The sequence below is a fragment of the Diplotaxodon limnothrissa genome, linkage group LG10 (assembly GCF_057381915.1).
Source record: "Diplotaxodon limnothrissa isolate DT_005_m linkage group LG10, D_limnothrissa_male_GT1.1, whole genome shotgun sequence".
NCBI lineage: Eukaryota > Metazoa > Chordata > Actinopteri > Cichliformes > Cichlidae > Diplotaxodon > Diplotaxodon limnothrissa.
In genome coordinates, this window is record NC_140605.1 from 15,239,032 (window position 1) to 15,258,813 (window position 19,782).

Sequence of the window (19,782 nt, forward strand, 5' to 3'; positions counted from 1 at the left end):
TAAAGCAGTGTGGTAACAGTCAGTGAGACGTACTGCTGCACACTCACTGCATCTGGAGTATTTTAGGGTCATACTATTTTATGTGTAGAAATTCAAAGAGTCTGCACTAACATTTTAAAAATCATTTTTAAAATGTTAATGCATGCGTGACAAAGTTTTAGTTTGACATGCAGGATTGATGACCAGCGGTTTTAGTACGTGTAGCTTTAAATGCACCGGTTGGCCACGCCTCTTTCAGGAAGAATGGTGTGCCGGCTGTTGCCATGGATACCTTGGCTAAAACAAGGCAGTACCAATATGGCTGCTATGCAATTAATTTAAGTGAATGTGAGAAAGCGTCCCGTTGCTGCTGTGTCTGAGTGACTATTTTCTGTGTAAATATAACCTGCAGCTGTCTCTGAATTATTTGCATTGTTTGTTTGTTTTTCCTTTTAGATATCATGATTAAATCAGGGTTTTAGCTGCGCACAGTGCCAGCTTTGGAAATGGCTTATAAATGACAGCTGGTTAACATGAATGTGCTCCGTGTGTCATAATGATGTAATGCTCATTATGTTGTTTAACTACAAAAAAGGAAAATGATTTAAATGAGAGCAGCTTTATTGAAATAGTTGATGTGAGGACAGTCTAGGAGAGAAGAAAACGGAGGCAAACATTAGCCTGTTAGCTGTGCTCCCTGCTAACAGTGGGATAAATACAGGGGCATGAACGTTACTACCAAGATGTCATGCATTAATTTCTCAAATCCCATTTTGAAGCCTCAGCATTATTGTTTCCGCCTTGTTAACGAAGAATGTGTGGTTTCATAAGTCTGAAACATGGTATGACCAAGGTTCTTAAAAACTGACTTGACTTTTCTTCTTTTTTTTAATTTGGTATGACCCAAAATGAGTGTCTAACCCATAAATTCATAGGAAAGTGTTGATGGAGGTCAAGTCAGAAAGCTGTTTTCTCAAGTCTTTTTGCAACAACAATTATCACCTGGTGGAATTCCGATCGGCATATTTTTCTTTTCTTAATTTCTTATAAAACATGTCCATGTTTTTATACTGACTTTATATTGGATACGTGTTTTATACTGCATAAATATCAGGGGAATTAAAAATAGCGAATCCACTGGGTGTTAAGTTCCTCAGATGCCATGAGTGGACACATACTCCTTGTCTTAGAAGCAAACAATTAACGGGCAGTGCCAGGGCAGCACTGTACAAATTTAACTTCAATGACTATTGGTTTCCAGTTTTAATATTAGCGATACAATTGGCTAATCATCTTAATCTCATTCCTGTGCCTAATCCTCACCTAGCTCTGGATTTTGGTTTATTTAGATGCAGATTTATGAATAAGTCACAATCATGGAATTAAATGTTGCTCTGAGTGAAATGTCATGAACATACGACCATTAACCGTTAATACTACTGCAGTATCTGGTGATACATTACAAGCACTTGTTTCCTTCTTTCCCTAGACTCTCTGGAGCTGGTCACCACCCCAACACATCTGTCACGACCACCATAACTTTCAGTCATCATGGAGCTAGACTTTGGACATTTTGATGAGCGAGACAAGGCCTCTCGTACCCCGCGGGGCGGGCGTATGAATGGACTCCCCAGCCCTACTCACAGCGCCCATTGCAGCTTCTACCGCACACGCACTCTGCAGGCCCTCACCAATGAGAAGAAAGCCAAAAAGGTGCGCTTCTATCGCAACGGAGACCGCTTCTTCAAAGGCATCGTGTACGCTGTAGCCAACGACCGATTCCGCACCTTTGATGCCCTCCTGGCCGACTTGACGCGCTCGCTGTCCGACCACATCAATTTGCCACAGGGTGTGCGTTTCATCTTCACTATTGATGGTGCACGCAAGATCACAACCTTGGATGACCTAGAGGAAGGTAAAAATGTTCCAGCAGGACCAAGCAAATGTATGATTTAACACCATGAAATATTGGTGCATTGTAAGGTTTTAGTAAAGGTAGAACCGCTGTGAAAAGGTGGGCCCTCAAGATACCCGCCAGTTTCTTTGCTGAGAAGTATTAGAAAGAAACATAAAACTTGCAGTTTTTTGAGATTACAAGTCTAGACTTCTCTAATCTCCCATATGATGTATTAAATTCTAGGCTAAAGAGTTGTGTTTATGCAGTTGACTGACATCGGTCTACTTTTTTGGTAGTTGGGCAGTTTTGTTTGACGGAAGTTGTTTAAAACATTTAAAACATTTTTTTTTCTTTTGACAAAGGCAAAAAAACCGAGACAAATGGGGAAATGCAGTGAGAGAGCCAATCTGTTTTAAACATCCACATGCATGCTCTTTCATTTCTTAAATGTAAATTGTATTTTAGCATCTTGCTGTTGGGGAATTCCTGTTGCAGCTAATAAAGCTGAAAGTGGGTCTTCTGTCTTGATCTTAATGGGATTCAGTGTTAAGTTTAGACTCTCAGAGGGCTTCCTTCTGTACTTTAAAGTTGGATCTTTACACTCAGCATGAGAGAGCAGTTTGTTAATTGAAATCATTAGGATCTCATCATTGAAGAAACCACCAGCCACATTTCTTTATGCATATTTATTAAACCTTTCCCACAGTACCCATAGCAACAGTGAGAAGAAATCCAAATAAATTGAAGTTACACCTTTTTATGATTTTCGGATTTTTCTGATTCAGCAGTCACGATTATTATAGCTACTGTAAGAATCTGGGGAGCTGTTCAGCTTGCATTTCTGTCTGATAGCTGGAGTAGTGTAGACACCCTTAAGAGCAGCTGCCACCGTGATTGCTCTTGTTCCATTTGGCACCAGAACACCGACTAGGACAAGAAGTGATTCATTTGCCTCCAAAAATTTATGTAGTGAAAGTTGCCAAACATGGTGACTGAAGGAAATCTTCGCTCGACATCAAACCGGATGATCCATGTGTTGACCTGCTTGTCGCAAATTGCTGTTCCAGTCAAATTGTCGCTTATTTGCAGCAGCCTGAAGCTGAATTTGCGACATGGGATGTGTCAGAGGGATAATGCAATTTGAAAAGGGGGAAAGTCAGATGGATGAAGTGAGAGCAACGATATTAGTTAAATGCTGCTTAAACCCCAGTCCTGTCTCCCCCCCCCCCCCCCCCCCCCCTTTCTTTTTTTTGAATGAGGGTTTCTCAGGTATAATATTTAGAAAGTAAAACATCCCAGATTTTTTTTTTTTTTTTTTTCTTCTCCCCTCTTTCTCTCCACTCGCACACAGACTTGACTTTGCGAGATTCCTTTAAGGCTGCTGAGGGATGAGGTAGACAGGGTGAGTTTTGGGTAAAGCTGGAAGATAAACTGCAGCTTAATTTGTCTAAAATGAGGTGATCATCTCTGCCGCTTGAGCTGCTTAGGAAAGATAGGAGTGTGTGTGTGTATTATCTTTGTGTATATGTGTGTCGAGCAGGGGTGCAGAGTTAGCACTGTGGGTGGCGGGGCTATTTCATTGTGCTTCCTTTTGTGAGATATAATTAATTGTTCAATCTCCTCTGCACAGTGTAATCCCGTTTTGTTCCTCTTGTCTCTTCTGCAATTTCTCCACATTTGGCCTAATTGTTGCCTTCTGGATTGCCTCCTTTTTGCCAGATTTTTTTTTCTTCCCCTCCCTCTGTCCCCCAGCAGCCTTTTGTCTTTAAAGTCTAGCTTGCAGTGAAAACTATGAACTGATGATGAATACAGCAGATATTTTAGGAAAATGTGGCAATCATTCGGTATATGAAGAGCAATCATTGACACATGGTTATTAAACAGTCTACATTTATCTTATTACCTCAGGTTTCAAAGCAAGGACTGATCCAAAGTGGTAAAGCATGAAACAAGTTTGTTTCCATACTGAGTGGAGAGGGGTTAATTCTAATGGTATTTGTCGTAATGGTGCTACCATCTCAGTAAAATGGGGTAAGTTTGTGGCAATCCAGTGATCCAAATTTTGCAAATATTCATGGCAACGCAGCCTGGTGGTTCAAAGCCTGTCTGTGAACTTCAAACAAGACCTCAGCAGCCATGCTAATGTCTATAAAGTGATTTTCAGTCATTTTAAAAACCTTTTCTTCCCTCCTACTAGTCTTGAAAGTTCCTGAAGGTTCAAATCTTTGAGTAGAGAGACGCTGCGGGACTCTCAGGTGCCAAAGTTGAATAATATGCGTGTTACGACACACTAACCCAATTTCTCTTTGACTCTGCAGGGGAAAGCTATGTTTGCGCATCAGAGAACTTCTACAAGAAAGTTGACTACACAAAGAACGTCAACCCCAACTGGTCTGTGAATGTAAAGGCCTCAGCAAGCCAGAAGAACATGCAGTCCTTAGCTGCCAAGGCTGCCGGTGAGTCCAGGGAGACCAAGGACTTTATTCGACCCAAGCTCGTAACGGTCATGCGTAGCGGCGTGAAGCCACGCAAAGCTGTCCGCTTCCTGCTCAATAAGAAGACCGCACACTCCTTTGAGCAGGTGCTCACTGACATCACGGAGGCCATTAAACTGGAGAGTGGCGTGGTTAAGAGGATCTACACTCTGGATGGCAAGCAGGTATTGTCACTTTACGCCGTGATATAAAGTTATTGGCTCACACGTGCTGCTGAAAATCTGACTTTACAGCATGTGATGTGCATATGAAAATGTCTAACCTGCTAAAATTCAAATGAACCATGCTGCGGATGGAGTTCTATGTCTGCATTTGTTTAATTTGGGATAGAGCCCTCTGTTTGAGAAATAAGTGAAATAAAGGCAGTACAGTACTGTATGTAAACGAAGTCTCACAATAGGAAAATTTGTGGTCGGATTGAGGACAGTGTGTCATTCATACATCTGCCCCCACACAGGCAGTGATGAACGGGATCAAGAGAAAGCAGGAAGCAGAATAATTAGCTTAGAAATGTAAAAAACCAGACAAAACGATCTTGTTGCCTCATCAGTGGTTTCCTTTTAACTCCAATGACTTTCAAAAGTGACACAAGATGCCCACAAAATCCTATTGTTCTGTCATAACCTCAGCCAACAATGACTTAGTCGCTCCATGAGAACTCCAAGCGTCTGTGGGAACAACCTTTGTATGACCTTCGCTGTCAGCAGTTTGTCTTCAGACTTTTTTTCTCTGATGCTACCTAGTCACCTGTGTTGTGGTCAGAGACATTAGAGTCTTGCCTGCCAACCTTTTGTTGCTCAGCTGGTTTTAGGCCACTGGTATTTCTGAGTCCCATCTGGCTTTGAAAAGCTTAAAAGTCCTGCGGAGTTCTGATGTCTTCCCACTATAGTGTGCAAAAAGGGCCCGGCCCTGTATTGTTGCCATTTTGTTCCCATTCGGAGGCAAACATTGTGACACCGAATGACCATTGTTCGAACAACCAGTCAAGACATCCTCTCGTGCTTGGAAGAATGATTCCAGAATGAAAGTGCTGACATTCATCTGTTCTAATTTTAAGATAAATGCTTGACATCCTTACTGGCCAAGAGGTTGCCTTATTTTCTGAATTTTTGTATTTTACCCGTTTGGTTAAATTTCTACCCTTACAGCACATGTGTAGGGTAAAAATGCAGGTATAGACAAACCTGCACAGTAACAGGATTACTAGTCTATCATCTCAAAGTCTGCAATGTTGGTCTTTTTATATGACTAGCTCAGTTTGTCAAACCAGGTAAAATTATCAGCCATTTGTTGATCTTGAACCCAACTGGCTGCCGATTGTGGGAGAATCCATTAGACTGGGACATGGTCACTGTACCAATATTATATTTAAGTCTATCTATTTCACATATATACTAGTTTACCGAGCTGCCGTTTTTAACGATATGAATTTACCTAAAACCAAGAAAAATGTCCGCATGAGACGCCCACACGCACATTTTAATATTGCCTAAAAGTCGTTCCCTGGGGATGCTATTGTTTACTCGACACACCAGCTAAGCTAAAAGGACATACCGGTAATATATTATTCATGCTCACACTTTATTGGGATACTTTTAAAGCGCAGCCGCAACCATACAGCATCACCCAGCTGTAAGGCTGTGGAAAGGTTTGAGATGATGCACTTAACTAATTCCTTAATATCAAGAGATGTCACTGTAAAGGTGTGTGTGTGTGGCATTACAAAAAAGGTTGGCTATGGAGAGGATTGTGCTTTCAGATTTGTCTGCAGAGGTGATCTTTTTGACTTTATTAAACCGTAATAGTATAACTGATCTTGCTTTTCTCATGATAACGTTACTCCTGTATACCTGTGAGTTCCAGACTAGTGTGAAGCGCTGCAAATTGGCAGATGCAGGGATGAGGAACACGTGTGTGTGTGTGTGTGTGCGCATCTGTTCCTCAATCCTCTCTTTGATATGGTTAAATGTTTGCCTATTCTTAGGCGCAAACCCTCTTTTCCTGTCTTATTGATTACAAATGCATTACTGACTGGGGTATCTCTTACATGTTGAACTGCCTTTTTCTTTTTGTATTAATAATGCTGGAAAGCGATGCGTCTTGGAGGAGGGGAGGTGTTCTGAAATGATAGATGGGAGGCTATTTGATTTTAATGCTCTGTCCCTTGGGTGCAGTCTGGCCGCTCCTGCTGGAGATGGAAATCACCTTATCCCTCCCCTCTTCCCTCACACACATGCGTAATGATAAATGAATTGTGGTCACACCATCAACAGCCATCATATTGCAGGCATTCCAATCAGTGCATATTGATTGTGCTGCCATCATGGTAGCTCTAGCTTTTTTTTTTTTCACAATTCACGTCTGCTGATCTGTTGCTCCTGCCTGCGACTCCCCGTTTCACATTAATGCACAGAAATGTGAGAAACGCAGTGCACGTTATGGCGTCTTTGTGTGCAGAGGCACATTGCAGCTGCTCTGTGGTGGAGGTGATATGGTAGAAGCAATATTGATGCAGTGCCCACCCCTCCCTGACTCTGCGCCGATCCTCCTCTTCCCATTCCGCTGCGATAGCTGCTGGGACTGGTTGCTAGGAGACCACATCCCAGGCACAAAGAGAGCCCAGCTGGTGTGGACCGGTCTGTCAGATACCACATCCTGTAGTGGGTGTGAGAGTTTACTATCAAAGCAACCCTTTAGTATTGAAAATATTAAAAAAAAAAAGACCACATGTCATGTTTATTTTACCTGCTTGCATTCCATCATTGGGTGTGACTTGTGTGAGCACACTCTAGCGTGTGTGTATGTATGTGCGTTTTTTTTTTTTTTTTTTTTTTTTTTTTATCAGCTCTGCTGGTGCCCAAAATTTGAGAAGGCGTTGCAGGTTGTCTTCCTGGCATTTTTAAAATGGCTGCTTTTCATGCTTTGACGTTCCTCTTTTCCTTAATGGACTCTGCAGACAGCCCGCTCGCCCCTCTTTGCAAGTGCTGTGAACAAAATCACTCCCATTTTTCCCTCAAATGCTGCTGCTTTGCAGCCCAATCAGGAAGGGTGGGGCCAGTGGCTTCAGGATTACCATTCTTACAGCAAATTAGAATCATTTTATTTGCACTGATGGGGGGGCTAATTATTCCCTGAGTCTATGGAGGGGGAAAAAAAGTGCATTACTTCATTTGCCCTCACTGCTTCTACATCAGGTTGGAGAGCGTCTATCTAATTGCTGGCAGCCATTTTGTATTCTTTCCTCTTTGATAGAGGTGTCTGCAGAGGAGACTGGCTCTGATTTGCATTTAAGATTCACTGCTTGCTCATTTGAATTGCACTTAAGAAAAGGTTATCGTCTAACAGACGCCATAATCAAATATCATTTGTGAAACGTCTTGATGATGCATTGTGCTGCTGTGTCGTTTTGTCCTGGTGCATTATCACAAGTCTGGAGCAGAGCAGAGAGCTTTAACAGATTTGAGTGTTTAATATTAAGACTCGGGTTGGGATCTTTAGTTTTTAAGGTTTGCTTGAGATTAAGAGAAAGTAAGATGTGACTGAGGAAGTATTCAATTAAAAAAATCCTCTTTTCTGAGGCTGCATTGCATTTATGACCGAATCAGTCACAGGCAGAAAATCAGCTTTTCTTTTTGCATTGACAGTAATTTCATGTTTTTTTTTTGTTTGTTTTTTTTCTTTTTTTTTTGTTTTAACATTTAAAATGAATTTGTTAAACAATCAGAGGGGAGGGGGGGATGGATGCTTCAGGCACAAGGTCGCGCTGTTATTGTCAGAGAACAAAAGATTCCAGTTCACTTTAGCGGTTAATAACTATGGTAACAAATTATTCACTGAATTAATAGACGGATGTATGCTCGGGTTCAAAGCTTCTTAACGACTAAAATACATCTGCTACCGGGCAAGAAAAGCCTGCTTTTCCCTGGTTATCAGTGCTCTAGCAGTGTCTGCTTTTGCCATACTGCAGAAGCAGTTGTCATGGCAATAAGCTCCACCGTGATGGATTCAGTTTGTGACAATGGTTGTAATGCGCTGAGTGTGCTCTTTACGCTGGGTCTTACCTGCCCTGCCCTCTAGTCCTCATCCGTCAAAAGCTCACTGCATTTGCGTGCACGCAAATGCAGCTAAACTGAGTCAAGCAGACAGGCAGGGTGACGGAGGGGCGTGGTCCCTCGTGATGAAGCACTGCAAGCAGACATAGAGGGAATAAGCATACATGTACAAGCTTCTAACAGCCCCACTTTCATGCAATGAGCACCACATCAACAAGTGAGCATGACCTGGGGGAGAAGAGGAGGAAGCACTGTTTAATAATGTTAAGGCCACATCAGTCAGCTAAATGGAAAGCCTGCTTCCGTGGGGTCGAGAGGGGTGGGGTTAAAACGGCATCAGGCACCAGCTGGTCCCCATGACTGTGCAGATATCTGCACTAACTGGCTCATCTGTGCTCCAAATGCATCCAGAGCACCTACGATAACGCACAAGCAGTACGCTGGTGCATGAAGGTCATAGATGGGTCAGAAAGGCAACTGGTAGCAGTTTCCTGTAAAGCAATTACTGATGTCCAAATGCACCCCCCCTTCTTTTTTTTTTTTTTTTTTTTCTTTTTCAATTTACTAAATTTGTCCTGAAATTCTCAGTACCTGAGCTGCTGCTGTCCTAAAAGATAATCTGATGTGCTGCTTTTTTATACTTGTCTGAAATGAACAAACTGGAGAGTGTGTATTTTGGAGGAATATTCCACTCAGTGCAGAGGTACTGATATTGATCAGGTCTGTGTGCTCAGTGAAGAGACTGTGGGCGTTTTTACCCATAGGCTGAAAAAAGCAAGGTCCCTTTTTTTTTTTTTTTTTTTCTCTCCTTAGGCTGATATGAGAATACTTTGCAGAGCACATCAGATGTGTGTAATCAGTTACGCACTACTCTATTCCAGTGTTTAACCTTCTGTTGACTCATTAAAGCTTATGTTCAGTCGTTACTGTTCGTAAGGTGAGTAGTGGTTAGTGAAATTGTTGGAATGCAGCACTGAGTAGCTTTACTTTTGCACTGACAGGAATTATTGTGACTATTTTTACAAATGGATGGATGCAAGTCTTTGTGAATCATTTCTGCTCAGACTGCAGCTGAATGGCCGAGCTGAAGTCAATATTAACCAGCTGTCCTTAAAAGAAAAGGGGGGGGGGGAAGACAAAGGATGCATAGCTTTGTTTGAAAATGCTCCCTGCTGCTTTGCACAAAGGCATTTTAGTTGCACCTGAAACAAGAATGTGTAGCATGCCATATGCTGGAAAGCTGAGGGTACAGACTACCTCCAGTTGTGGTAAAGGGTGGCTCTGATCCTGTGCAAGTACAGCACTTATTTTGCTATGTTATTAATATCAGTCGTGTTTTATGACAATGGCTAAAACGGTTATCCTACAGTGCTTTTTCCAAATAGTTTCATAGAGATCGTATTGTGCTGCACATATGGAGCCAAATTTCTCAAATTACCTCTGAGAGGTAAAACCACTGTTCACCCCAGGAGGTTTCTGTTTTGCAGAAATTAAGTACCGTGGTTCCACCCACTTCTTAATTGGCATTGGGGAACTGAAGACCATCATCCAGTTAAAGGGCGTTTGCCCTTGCCAAGTTGGGTTAAAGAAACTCTGAATAATTCAGTTGCTGTTATTGGAGGTTCCCTACATGCTTGCTGGTGGGGTTTTTTTTTTTGTTTTGTTTTTTTTTCTTCCCTTTTTTCCTGGGGGTCATGTGGACCTGACAGCTGGTGAGGCAGAGATTAGGGATGGGCTTGGTGGGACAGAGGGTGGAGGGCACCTGGAGTCTGTAAAGAGCCAGTTTTTCAGAAAAAATACGCCCATATCATCCCAGTAAATGCAGAGATGGGTACACTCACCCTGACATGTGCAGTACAAGCGTAATATGTATAAATGCAGTATGACAGCACTTTTGATCCATTTAAGTAAAATGGCATCAGGTCGGCTCATTGTCCTCCTCACGGACCCCTTTGCCAGATGGGTGAGGTTGACCTTTTCAGATCGAGGGAGGATGCTTCCTAACCTAAGCGCTCCCAAGCCGGCATGTGCCTTCCTCATTCATGCCATGTTTCTAAATGGACTCTGACATTTTACATTTGATCTAATCACATGCAGAGCAGTTGTTTGTTTTGTTTTTTCCTCACAAATTTCTGCCAACTGTACAAACTTATCAGGCCAATTTTATGGCGTGTTAGTCACTATTAATACACAACAGGCTTGCTGACTTTGACGCAAGATGGAGGTTTGGGCAGAGTTTGACACTGTAATCATACAATGTGGATTTAGGACTTTGAAAACCATTTAAAAGTCCAAAGCTCTTGATAGGAAATTTGGTGGGTTTTTGGGTGTTTTTTTTACTATGGAAGCTTGAACGTAAGGCTAATTTCCTTTCAGCCTCTGATAAGAGAACGGGTGAGGAGTTTAGCTTTGGAAGCCAGTATGAGTTAAATTTCTTTGCAGCGGTACAATTGTTCAGACATTTCAATGTTTAATCCCATTCAGTATCTTTTGTTTTGAAGCATTCATACTGAATTCTCCCATCAGAGATTAGACATGTTGTTGGAAGTTAAAGTGGTCTTGCGTGCCAGGCAGCCAGAATCTTAAATTTAAGTAGCGATCTGTTAAAGAATAAAGTAGCAGACTATAGGATTAAAACATTATCCCTTTAATCATCTCTGTTCCTAAAGCTATTAAAAACATGCAGTAGCGTCTACCCACCCACGCTGTTTCGGCCCATTTTCATCTCCTTTCCTCCACCCACTCGCCTTAAGGGTAGAAAGAACACCTACTAATGCTTCCATATTATGATTAACTGTCAGGTGCCCTTCTTGCCATACAACAGTTTAACCTAATGAAAGTAGTATGTATGTATCCAATTTCCTGATAACGAACACTAAAGAGAACCCAAGTGTGTAGCCTGTAAATTAGCCCCAGCTGAAAAACCAATTAGGTTTTGATCCCTGGAGTCGAAGCACCATCTCTGTACCTCGGCAGGGCTCTGAAAGGCCTGTGATGGGGGGGGAAATATTGTGGGGCACAGAGGAGGGTACAGCTGTTGGATGCCACGCCAACAAGTCACCACCACACACTTTTAGCTTGTCTAGCAGGACAGAGAACCAACATTGCAGCTGCTGGGGTGGTGAGATCCCAAATTATCCAGAGCTCATAGTTTGAATGTGTATCACAGTGGCAACCCATGATGCATCTTGACCCTGGCATGGGCCCCAACATGGGGCTGTTTTTCAGCATGTGGATCTCTAAACAGTCTTGCGTTGGTGAAAACTGACGTGCTTTTAAATAAAAAAAGCAAATTCCATCTTTAAATAAAGGGCAAGTTATCTGTAGTTCACTTGTAGTAGTGCTTTGATCCTATAATTCTAAACGAGAAGGAAGAGATTTCAACAGGTGTTGAAAGGCAGAGTGGAAATTTGACTGATATGCTTTGTAACAGATCTCATCAGCACAAGAAAGAAGAGCAGTGTTTAGCTTGAATGGCTTTAATAGGCGTGTCTGAGCTGGTAACAGAGTCCGTATAATGGAGAACGGGGGAAAAGGTGTGGCACAAAGACATCTGTCCATACAGTAAGCCATATTGTGTCAACAGCTGCTTTAGAGTGAAAAGACCCCGGGGAAGGAAGTCGAATCATTTAAACATTACAGTAAAGGTGTAACATTATCATCTGTCTGGGGTTTTTTGTGCCTTTTGTGTTAATGTTTTGTTACATGAATCTAAAGGTATGTAAACAAGACGAGCAAAACACACAGGTCTGCTACAACCTGAAGATCGGAAGTTTTTATTTAGTGATTTCATTCACGTAAACCGGAGTGTGTGTGTGTGTGTGTGTGTGTGTTTTCATTTAGCATATCTAACATACAGTGATAGACATTTGAGCTGGCAGTCCTCTTGGCAAACTCATAATCGTAGCTTCTATAGTAAGATTCTGATTTTCAGTTGGCCTTTTAAACGTTACTTTTGCTAGTGACATGCTCCTAACCTAGATCCGTCAGTCTTTTATTCAGATTAAAACACCTCCGCAACTGCTGGATTTGTGCAGATATTTCTGCTCCTTGGAGAAGAAAAATATGAAGGACTTGGTGGTCCCTGAAACTTTCCTTGACACTAGAATCGGGTACAGATTTGTGTGTGGGGTTTTTTTTGTTTTTTTTTTTTTTAAATATGTTGGATGGATTGCCATTATGGCATGTACTCCTATTAACTCCAGGATAAATGGAGGGAACAGGAGTACAATTGAGAATGTCTTTATATTTTATGTATGGGCAGTGGATCAATATTCAGTTGAACACATTGGTGCAATGAAAGGGGCTAAATGCCTGAGCCTCCATGCTTTCTCATTCTGCTGTACCTTTATTGCTAATTAACTAGGTTAGCATGCTAGCTGCTCTTAGTTTAGCTCAAAGCACTGTTGTGCCTGAGTGTGTTCAGTAAAGTATTTTCTATTGTCTGTGTGTTCGAATCAGTGTTTTCCTAGAGGACAGTATCACCCACTTGACAGCTCCTGTATGTGGTCAACCATCAATGGTAATTGCGCAACAATATAGCAAAGCACGATATAAGATAAACATCATTAAAAGCACATTGAGTTATTTAAAAGGCTGATGGCTGACAGGACAAATTAGTTGGTCTGTGGCCACATCAAAGCAACTTAAACTCTTTAGACAGGCTGGCACGAATCAGCCACGACCATGGACGGTATAAAAGATACATGAGGGTACTCTTTCTATAGTACCTGATGACTTGGAACCACAACTATCGACATCTGGTCAATGTAGGGTTTTGGCTTTATTTTTCTGCCTTGGAATCTTGGTAGTCTTAGTCCTTGTCATAGATTGTAGAAAATATCTAGGCTTTCTTCAAAGGCCTAACCATATACACATGAGGAATGTTATTAAAGCCAAAGCCCATGGATTAGCAGCACACTTTGACTATACCTTGGAATCTGGGACTTGGTCCCAAAGTGAGGTTTTTAATGCCTTCTTTATTTTATAGTTCCTGCATGCTTTCCAATATCAGGTTTGGTATTGTGGAATTAATTTGGGATATTTGAGTCCACAGCCTCTTATGTTTGTAGTAAAACGGTAGAGCCAGTAGACTCTACTTTTATATTTTATATTCCAGTTTCTCAAATTTACTGTATTGTGTCTTAATAGGTCACCTGCCTCCAAGATTTCTTTGGCGAGGATGACGTCTTCATTGCATGCGGACCAGAGAAATTCCGCTACGCACAGGACGACTTCTCTTTGGATGAGAATGGTTAGTAAGCATGATTGAATTGGTCTGTTTTGCATCCCATTATGGAATCAACTTAAGCGAGTAGCCACACACTGTAATGCAGCTTGTCGGAGGAGGGGTTGAACAGTTTATGATCTCCCTTTTTTTAAAAAAAAAAAAAGCCACAGTAGTGATCAGTTATCCAGACTCAAGTTTAAAATCCTGCTCCTGACATGTAAGGGCTTTGCTAATCAGCCCCCATCTTATCTTAAAGCCCTCATAGAACCATATCATCCCACTGGAGAACTTTGCTCTCAGACTGAAAGCTTACTTGTGGTTTCTCTAGTGTTTAAAAGTTAAGGCTGAAGGCTCTGCCTCCCATTTAAGGCCCCCTCTTCTGTGGAACCAGCTCCCACTTTGGATTCAAGAGACAAGACACGCTCTCTGTTCTTAAGATTAGGCTTCCTTTTGATAAAGGCTTATAGTTTGGGCTGGATCAGTGTTTTTATATCCTGTCTTCCTCCCCTCAGCCCTGACCAGTCATGGCCGATGGCTGCCCCTCCCTGAGCCTGGTTCTGGTGGAGATTTCTTCCTGTTAAAAGGAGTTTTTCCTTCCCACTGTTGCCAAATGCTTGCTCAAATGGGATCATTGGATTGTTGGGGTTTTCCCTCTAGTATTGTAGGGCTACTTTATAATATTTAGTTTACATGATAAAGCACCTTGAAGCGACTGCTGTTATGATTTGGTGCTATATAAATTAAAAAATACATTGAGACTGAACTATCATGCAGTAATATCAGCTGTATAGAGAGATGACCTGTAACTGCAAATGACGTTAACATATTTGTCCATGAATCCTCTGCACGGCTTCATTTGCACAATTTTATGACCAATTTCTAGAGTTCTTGTGCAAGTTGTGCAAGATGGAATTAACGCTGCACATGAGCATCCAAAAAGTGTACTCTGTTTGGGGGGGTGTGTGTGTGTCTACAGAGATGAAGAAATGTATCCTTTTCATCAGGTTTTATTCATGTACAATGCTCTGTGGATGGAATTGTATATGTGTGAGGGAGGCTAAAAAGGAGGCTGAGAGAAGTCTTATCTGCACCCGGCAGCAGGGATGGGAAAAGGCAGGAAAAAGAAGAGCCATTAATCTGTCCTGTGACAGGTTTAGGCCAGCTGATCTGTTGGTGGTGATACTGCTGAGAAGTCAAGGAGAGAAAATATAAAGCCAACCCTCTGAGTTTCTCCCCGCAGACTTGAAATCCCTATTTTTAACAACCTACTTCCACCTAATGTGCTCTCCTCGAAACATTCAGTCTGCCTTTTTATGTTAACGCAGTGCTGATGCAGGGTTCATAACCATCATTATGTTACCTTCGTCTCTTTTCGTTTCTTGTAAGATTCTCGGCAGGATGGAGATGCCGGTTAGTTTATAATGATCTGCGTTCTTTTTCTAACTGTGTACTCCCCCCACTGAACTCGAGCTAAATCATTTCATTCAGCCTATAATAATCTTGGGGCCAATGCTAAATAAAATGGCTGAGTGGCTCAAGCAGGCATTTCTGAGTTGGCTTCAGTGGAGTTGATGAGACTGGCTTCTCTGTGATTCATCACGGTATGGATGGCTGTATCTATAACAAATTATAGAGATCAAGCAGACATTTTTTCAAATTTAAGAATCTGTACGGGCAAGAAAGACACACGACAAATATGCTATGAAATATTTCTTTAACATTTTCTGGGCTGGAGATGACCTTTGAAAGATCTACATGGGAAAAATATATTCAATCACATGATTACTGCTACCAAAATGGATTAATATCGCCCGAGTATTTTTATTTATTTTTTCACACTCCTTATGATAAATATGCCGACTGAAAGGAGTGCATGAGTACCTGCAGGTCTGTTTATGCAGTTGCAACATTAACAAAAGCCAAAAGGGACTCTAACAGACTCTATTCTGCTTTGAGACCACTGAGAAGATTTGACAAGCTGCTAGTCTGAGGTACTGTCAGATGCGTGGTGGCACACCTTGGAAACAATAGCACGTGAATGTGCGCCTGTACCCAACGGTGTGTGAAGGTTGAGAGAGAGAGAGAAGGAGACAAGACAGACGTGGCGAGATCTCAGGAGACGAAGGGAGGACAGATAGTATAATTAGCATCAAAAGTGGAAGAGAGGAGGAAGGGAGGGAAGAGAGCCTGACGGTACAAACAGAGGGGAAGATGCAGCGGGAGGAGTAGCAGTGTCTGGAGTCTGTCTACCCTGATTAATACAGTGACCCAGAATGGACTGCACATTCCTACATGCATGTTGTGTTTATTGTAACACCAAATTGTTGTTGGGGGGGAAGAAATGTATCATAATTGATTACACACAATTTTTAAAATGTGAGGTTGGCAACAAAGGAAAAAGCTGCTGGAGGAAAAAAAGGACGTAACAGAAATGAACACGTTGAACTCGAGGCATGAACGGTGGGTTCATGTGGGTTCATTTCAGACATTTTGAAAAACCTTCTACTGGGGAGTATGAGCAGCTCAATTATTCTGTTGGTAGGGGAAAAAATGTTATTCACTACTTTCTTTGTGCTTTTTATTTTCTCTCTCTTTACAGAATGCAGAGTGATGAAGGGACCCAAAGCTCAGCGAGGTTCAGCCAAGAGTCCTGGTCCAATCCAGCGCTGCAAGTCTCCTGCTGAATCGAGTGAGCCCGATACATCTCACCTACACTCTAGCCCTTCCCTTTTTTAAAAGCAGCCGACCACACCTTAGAAATCAAAGCTGGTGTAAAATTTAAAACAGGGTCTTTTCTGTTTAAGTGAATGAAACTACAAGATGATACTGTAGCAGATTCACGTAACTGATGTTGACCTTTGACTTAATCTGAAAGGAAAAATATGCCATGACATCATTAATCACACCTTTTTTTTCTTTAAATATTACCTGAATTTTATTCTGTGTAATTTTGATTAAAAGGCAGTAAATAGTTAATAGCTTTTCTTTGTTGTGGGTCTTCTGAGCTTTAGTATAATCTTTCTGCTGTAGTTTCTTTAAAAGCATGAATAAAACATGAAAAGTAAACAAAGCCAATTTAAACAGCTTTGAGCTGTTTGTTTGACGATCAAGCACTTTTTAACATTTAATAATAACATCCAGGAGGCGAGAGAGCATGGAGGCTCTACAGCTGGTTCACGCTTAAATGTTTCATGTGAGGAAAATCGTACCATCCGGGTTTACATAGCTTTACCATTCAGCGGCTGAATAGTTTTTATTAAAATCGTCGGCATGATTTAAAACGAGCAAACAAAACGACTTGAGGAATATGGAGTGCTTGCCCCTTCTTTTTTTTTCTTCTTCTTCATGTACTGTTGCTGCATTACATAATAGGTGAGGTCTCCTGCTCTCTACAGGTTTCCTCAGTCATTTGGCTGTCATGGATATTTATTGATCACCAATGGTAAATGTCTGGACTCCAACACAGCAGGTGGTGGGCCAGCATCGTGTGGAGGCAGTAAACTATTTACCCATTAAGCACATTTGTAATTCCCGTGAGGCATGAAAGGAAGTGCATATTTATGTCAGTTAATCAATAGTACTGATGAGTTTAATGAAATTAGATTTTCTATGCTTTGGAATGATTGTCGTTTATGCCGTTTGCTATGGCATAACAAGTCTTAACACCTTAATATATTCAAATGAAAAAGCCTTTAAACTAAAACAACCATATAAAACGGGTGTTTCCACCCAACAACAGTAATGTTTTGAGTTATGCTTTGAATCCTTAATAGAAACGGATGTTTTAATGTTATGAAAAATTGAACAGTCTCAGGGATTTACTAGGGAATCTGTACACTTTAAAAACGGCGTGATCATAGCAAGACTCGCACTTTACAGAATTCGTGTCCTAATACGGCTCTTTTACAGCAGACTTGGGCAGTATTGAGGTATTACAGTATTTAGAAATCCCAGTACTGCTCTTTTTTTATTCATTTGAAATGGAGGATTAGTTTATTCTACCACCAACATCTCTGCTTTTTTTTTTTTCTGCTTCTTTTAACACACATACCATGACATACTGAATAGCAGTTTGTATTAGTGTGCGTTTGCCATTGTGCCAGCGTTAAAGTACACAATGACATGCAGTAATTTGCAATCAAAACAACCACACAATGCGAGGGGTTTTCTGCGGAAGCCGAATAAATATTCCAGATGTAGAAATCTGAGACCCAAACCGTGGCAGTGCGGGCAACTTTCTGTGTTCGTTTGATGTCTTTGGCCCTTTTCACAGCTGAGTGTCTCAAAAATCAGTACATCTAAACACGAGCAGCTCTCCCACACAGACTGAGCAGAGAGTGCAGTTATTTTATTTAAAGAGCCCAGGATAATGGGACTTGTGATTTCTCTGTTTGGCTGTGGGGTTTCTGTCGATCTGCCCGAGTGTTTAAACGAAGCCAGCGGCTTTACAATGAAGCTTTATCCACCTTGTGTTTCCAACAGTCGCTGGCTTAAACTTAGACCGGCCATCTGGCTCAAGCTCTTTTCATCTCTTATAGACAAAAAGTCTTTCAAGCCACTTAACACTCACGGCTACATCACATCACACTGCTCTTAGATATAAACGGTGTTCCCCACACACAGAATCCTAGCAACGTCGCGGAGACGCAGAGCGAGTGAATAAAACGTCACCTAACAAACAGAACTTGTCAGCCTCCTAAAACCTGGACCAGCAGGGTCCCTGTACATCACGGCCAAATGAGGCCACAGTTCAGGACTTGCTCTCCTTTTTGCTTCTCTTGCAAACTTTCTAATCCACTCTATTTTTACCTCTTCTACTTCTTTCCCCTCTCCTCCTCCCTCATCCCTCTTTGTCTTCCTCCCCACTCTTTACTTCTGCGTTGGCTCTCCCAGCCAACGGGACAGCCTCCAGCAGCCAGCTGTCCACCCCGATTTCCAAGCATTCCCCCACCTCCACCCCTACCAGTCCAGGCCTCAACAACAAGCAGAAGGTACCCTAACCTCTCCTCCTCTCCTGACCTTTCATCTTGTTGCCTGTTGTCTTTTTGTGTTTTATTTATTTTTTTGCTCTTTAGTTTGAGTTTACAAAAGTAATTGTGCTCCTCTGGTTCTCCGCAGGATCTCTACCTGCCCCTATCTCTGGATGATGATGATTCTCTTGGTGAATCAATGTAGACTCCTGGCTCCTGCTGCCACCCTCCCCTCCAGTTTTATTTTTTTTTTTCTTTGAGATCAGATACACAGAAGTTTTATACCTCTGCTGCTTTCCACCTTCACTCACAGTGCCACCTGTTTAGCATAACCCACTCTTTGTCTCTTTTTTTAAAGGCCTTAGCCAACAGGGCTACGACACCATTTGCTGCTTGAGAATGGCACAAACAGAACAGAGAAATCATTTTTCTTCTCACAATCAGCTCACTTTTTCCAGGTTTGCTTTTTCTATGTGGGATGGGCACTGTTTCTCAAAGGTTCTCACTGATCACTGTCATACAGATTTCATTATTGAAGGGAAAAAAATCATTTTGAATACATACATTTTTGATAAAGGACGCACCCTAACTTTTAAACATTTCAGTCACAGAATTCCAAGCAGCAAATGGGTATTTTTAGGGGTGTTGGTCAGAAATGACAAAACTTTTGTATCACTTATCGTATTTGTGATGTTCCTCCGTGTCCTTCTGCCCTCTAAGTGAAAGGTTTCTTGTCAGAGGAAGTCTGTTAAGCCAGTTTTAGTCTTTCTAACCTGCTGTAAATACTGTGTATAGCTATCCATCATAACATCTCGCCCAATGTCCATTGCTGTGCTTCCGTAATGTCACTACAATGTCTAGCATTCGCTTAACATGATACAGGGTACGGTCAAAGTAAAGTGGGACAAAAAAATACAATGAAGTCCCCTTGACAGAGGACGTGTGGGATGCAGTCCTGACTGCGCCTCCTTAATAACATTTCATATTGCCGGCTTGATGTATGTAATAACGAAGATCTAAAACCCTCAACCTCACATTTTTTAATTGCTGTTCATCTCATCCAATCAGGCGCAGGGACGATTATGTAAAGAAAAGGCATCCCACGCCTCTTTAAGTTGGCCGGTCCTCTGTTTTGACCTTCTATACAGACAGTAGGCTT

The 19,782-nt window shown here is 41.7% G+C and overlaps 1 protein-coding gene across 2 annotated transcripts; it reads left to right on the plus strand.

Moving 5' to 3' along the window:
- Positions 1 to 1,530: 1,530 nt before the first annotated feature.
- On the plus strand, positions 1,531 to 18,828 carry LOC146624086 (neuronal migration protein doublecortin-like). Of its 2 annotated transcripts, none has more exons than XM_085363673.1 (6): positions 1,531 to 1,894; positions 4,195 to 4,535; positions 13,575 to 13,677; positions 16,253 to 16,342; positions 18,547 to 18,644; positions 18,772 to 18,828. In XM_085363673.1, exons 1-6 carry the CDS (start codon positions 1,531 to 1,533, stop codon positions 18,826 to 18,828), a joined length of 1,053 nt encoding a protein of 350 aa, XP_085219799.1. The 2 variants fall into 2 exon arrangements, with proteins under 2 accessions (XP_085219799.1, XP_085219798.1); XM_085363672.1 differs by having other exon boundaries at positions 16,253 to 16,337; positions 18,527 to 18,644.
- Positions 18,829 to 19,782: the final 954 nt, after the last annotated feature.

What these genes read in the sequence shown, in the direction of transcription:
- LOC146624086 (XM_085363672.1), top strand. Translation starts at nt 1,531, where the DNA reads ATGGAGCTAGACTTTGGACATTTTGATGAGCGAGACAAGGCCTCTCGT. An exon ending in CGCTGCAAGTCTCCTGCTGA is followed by an intron (nt 16,338 to 18,526) that starts ATCGAGTGAGCC and finishes CCCACTCTTTAC; the next exon opens with TTCTGCGTTGGCTCTCCCAG. An exon ending in GCCTCAACAACAAGCAGAAG is followed by an intron (nt 18,645 to 18,771) that starts GTACCCTAACCT and finishes GGTTCTCCGCAG; the next exon opens with GATCTCTACCTGCCCCTATC.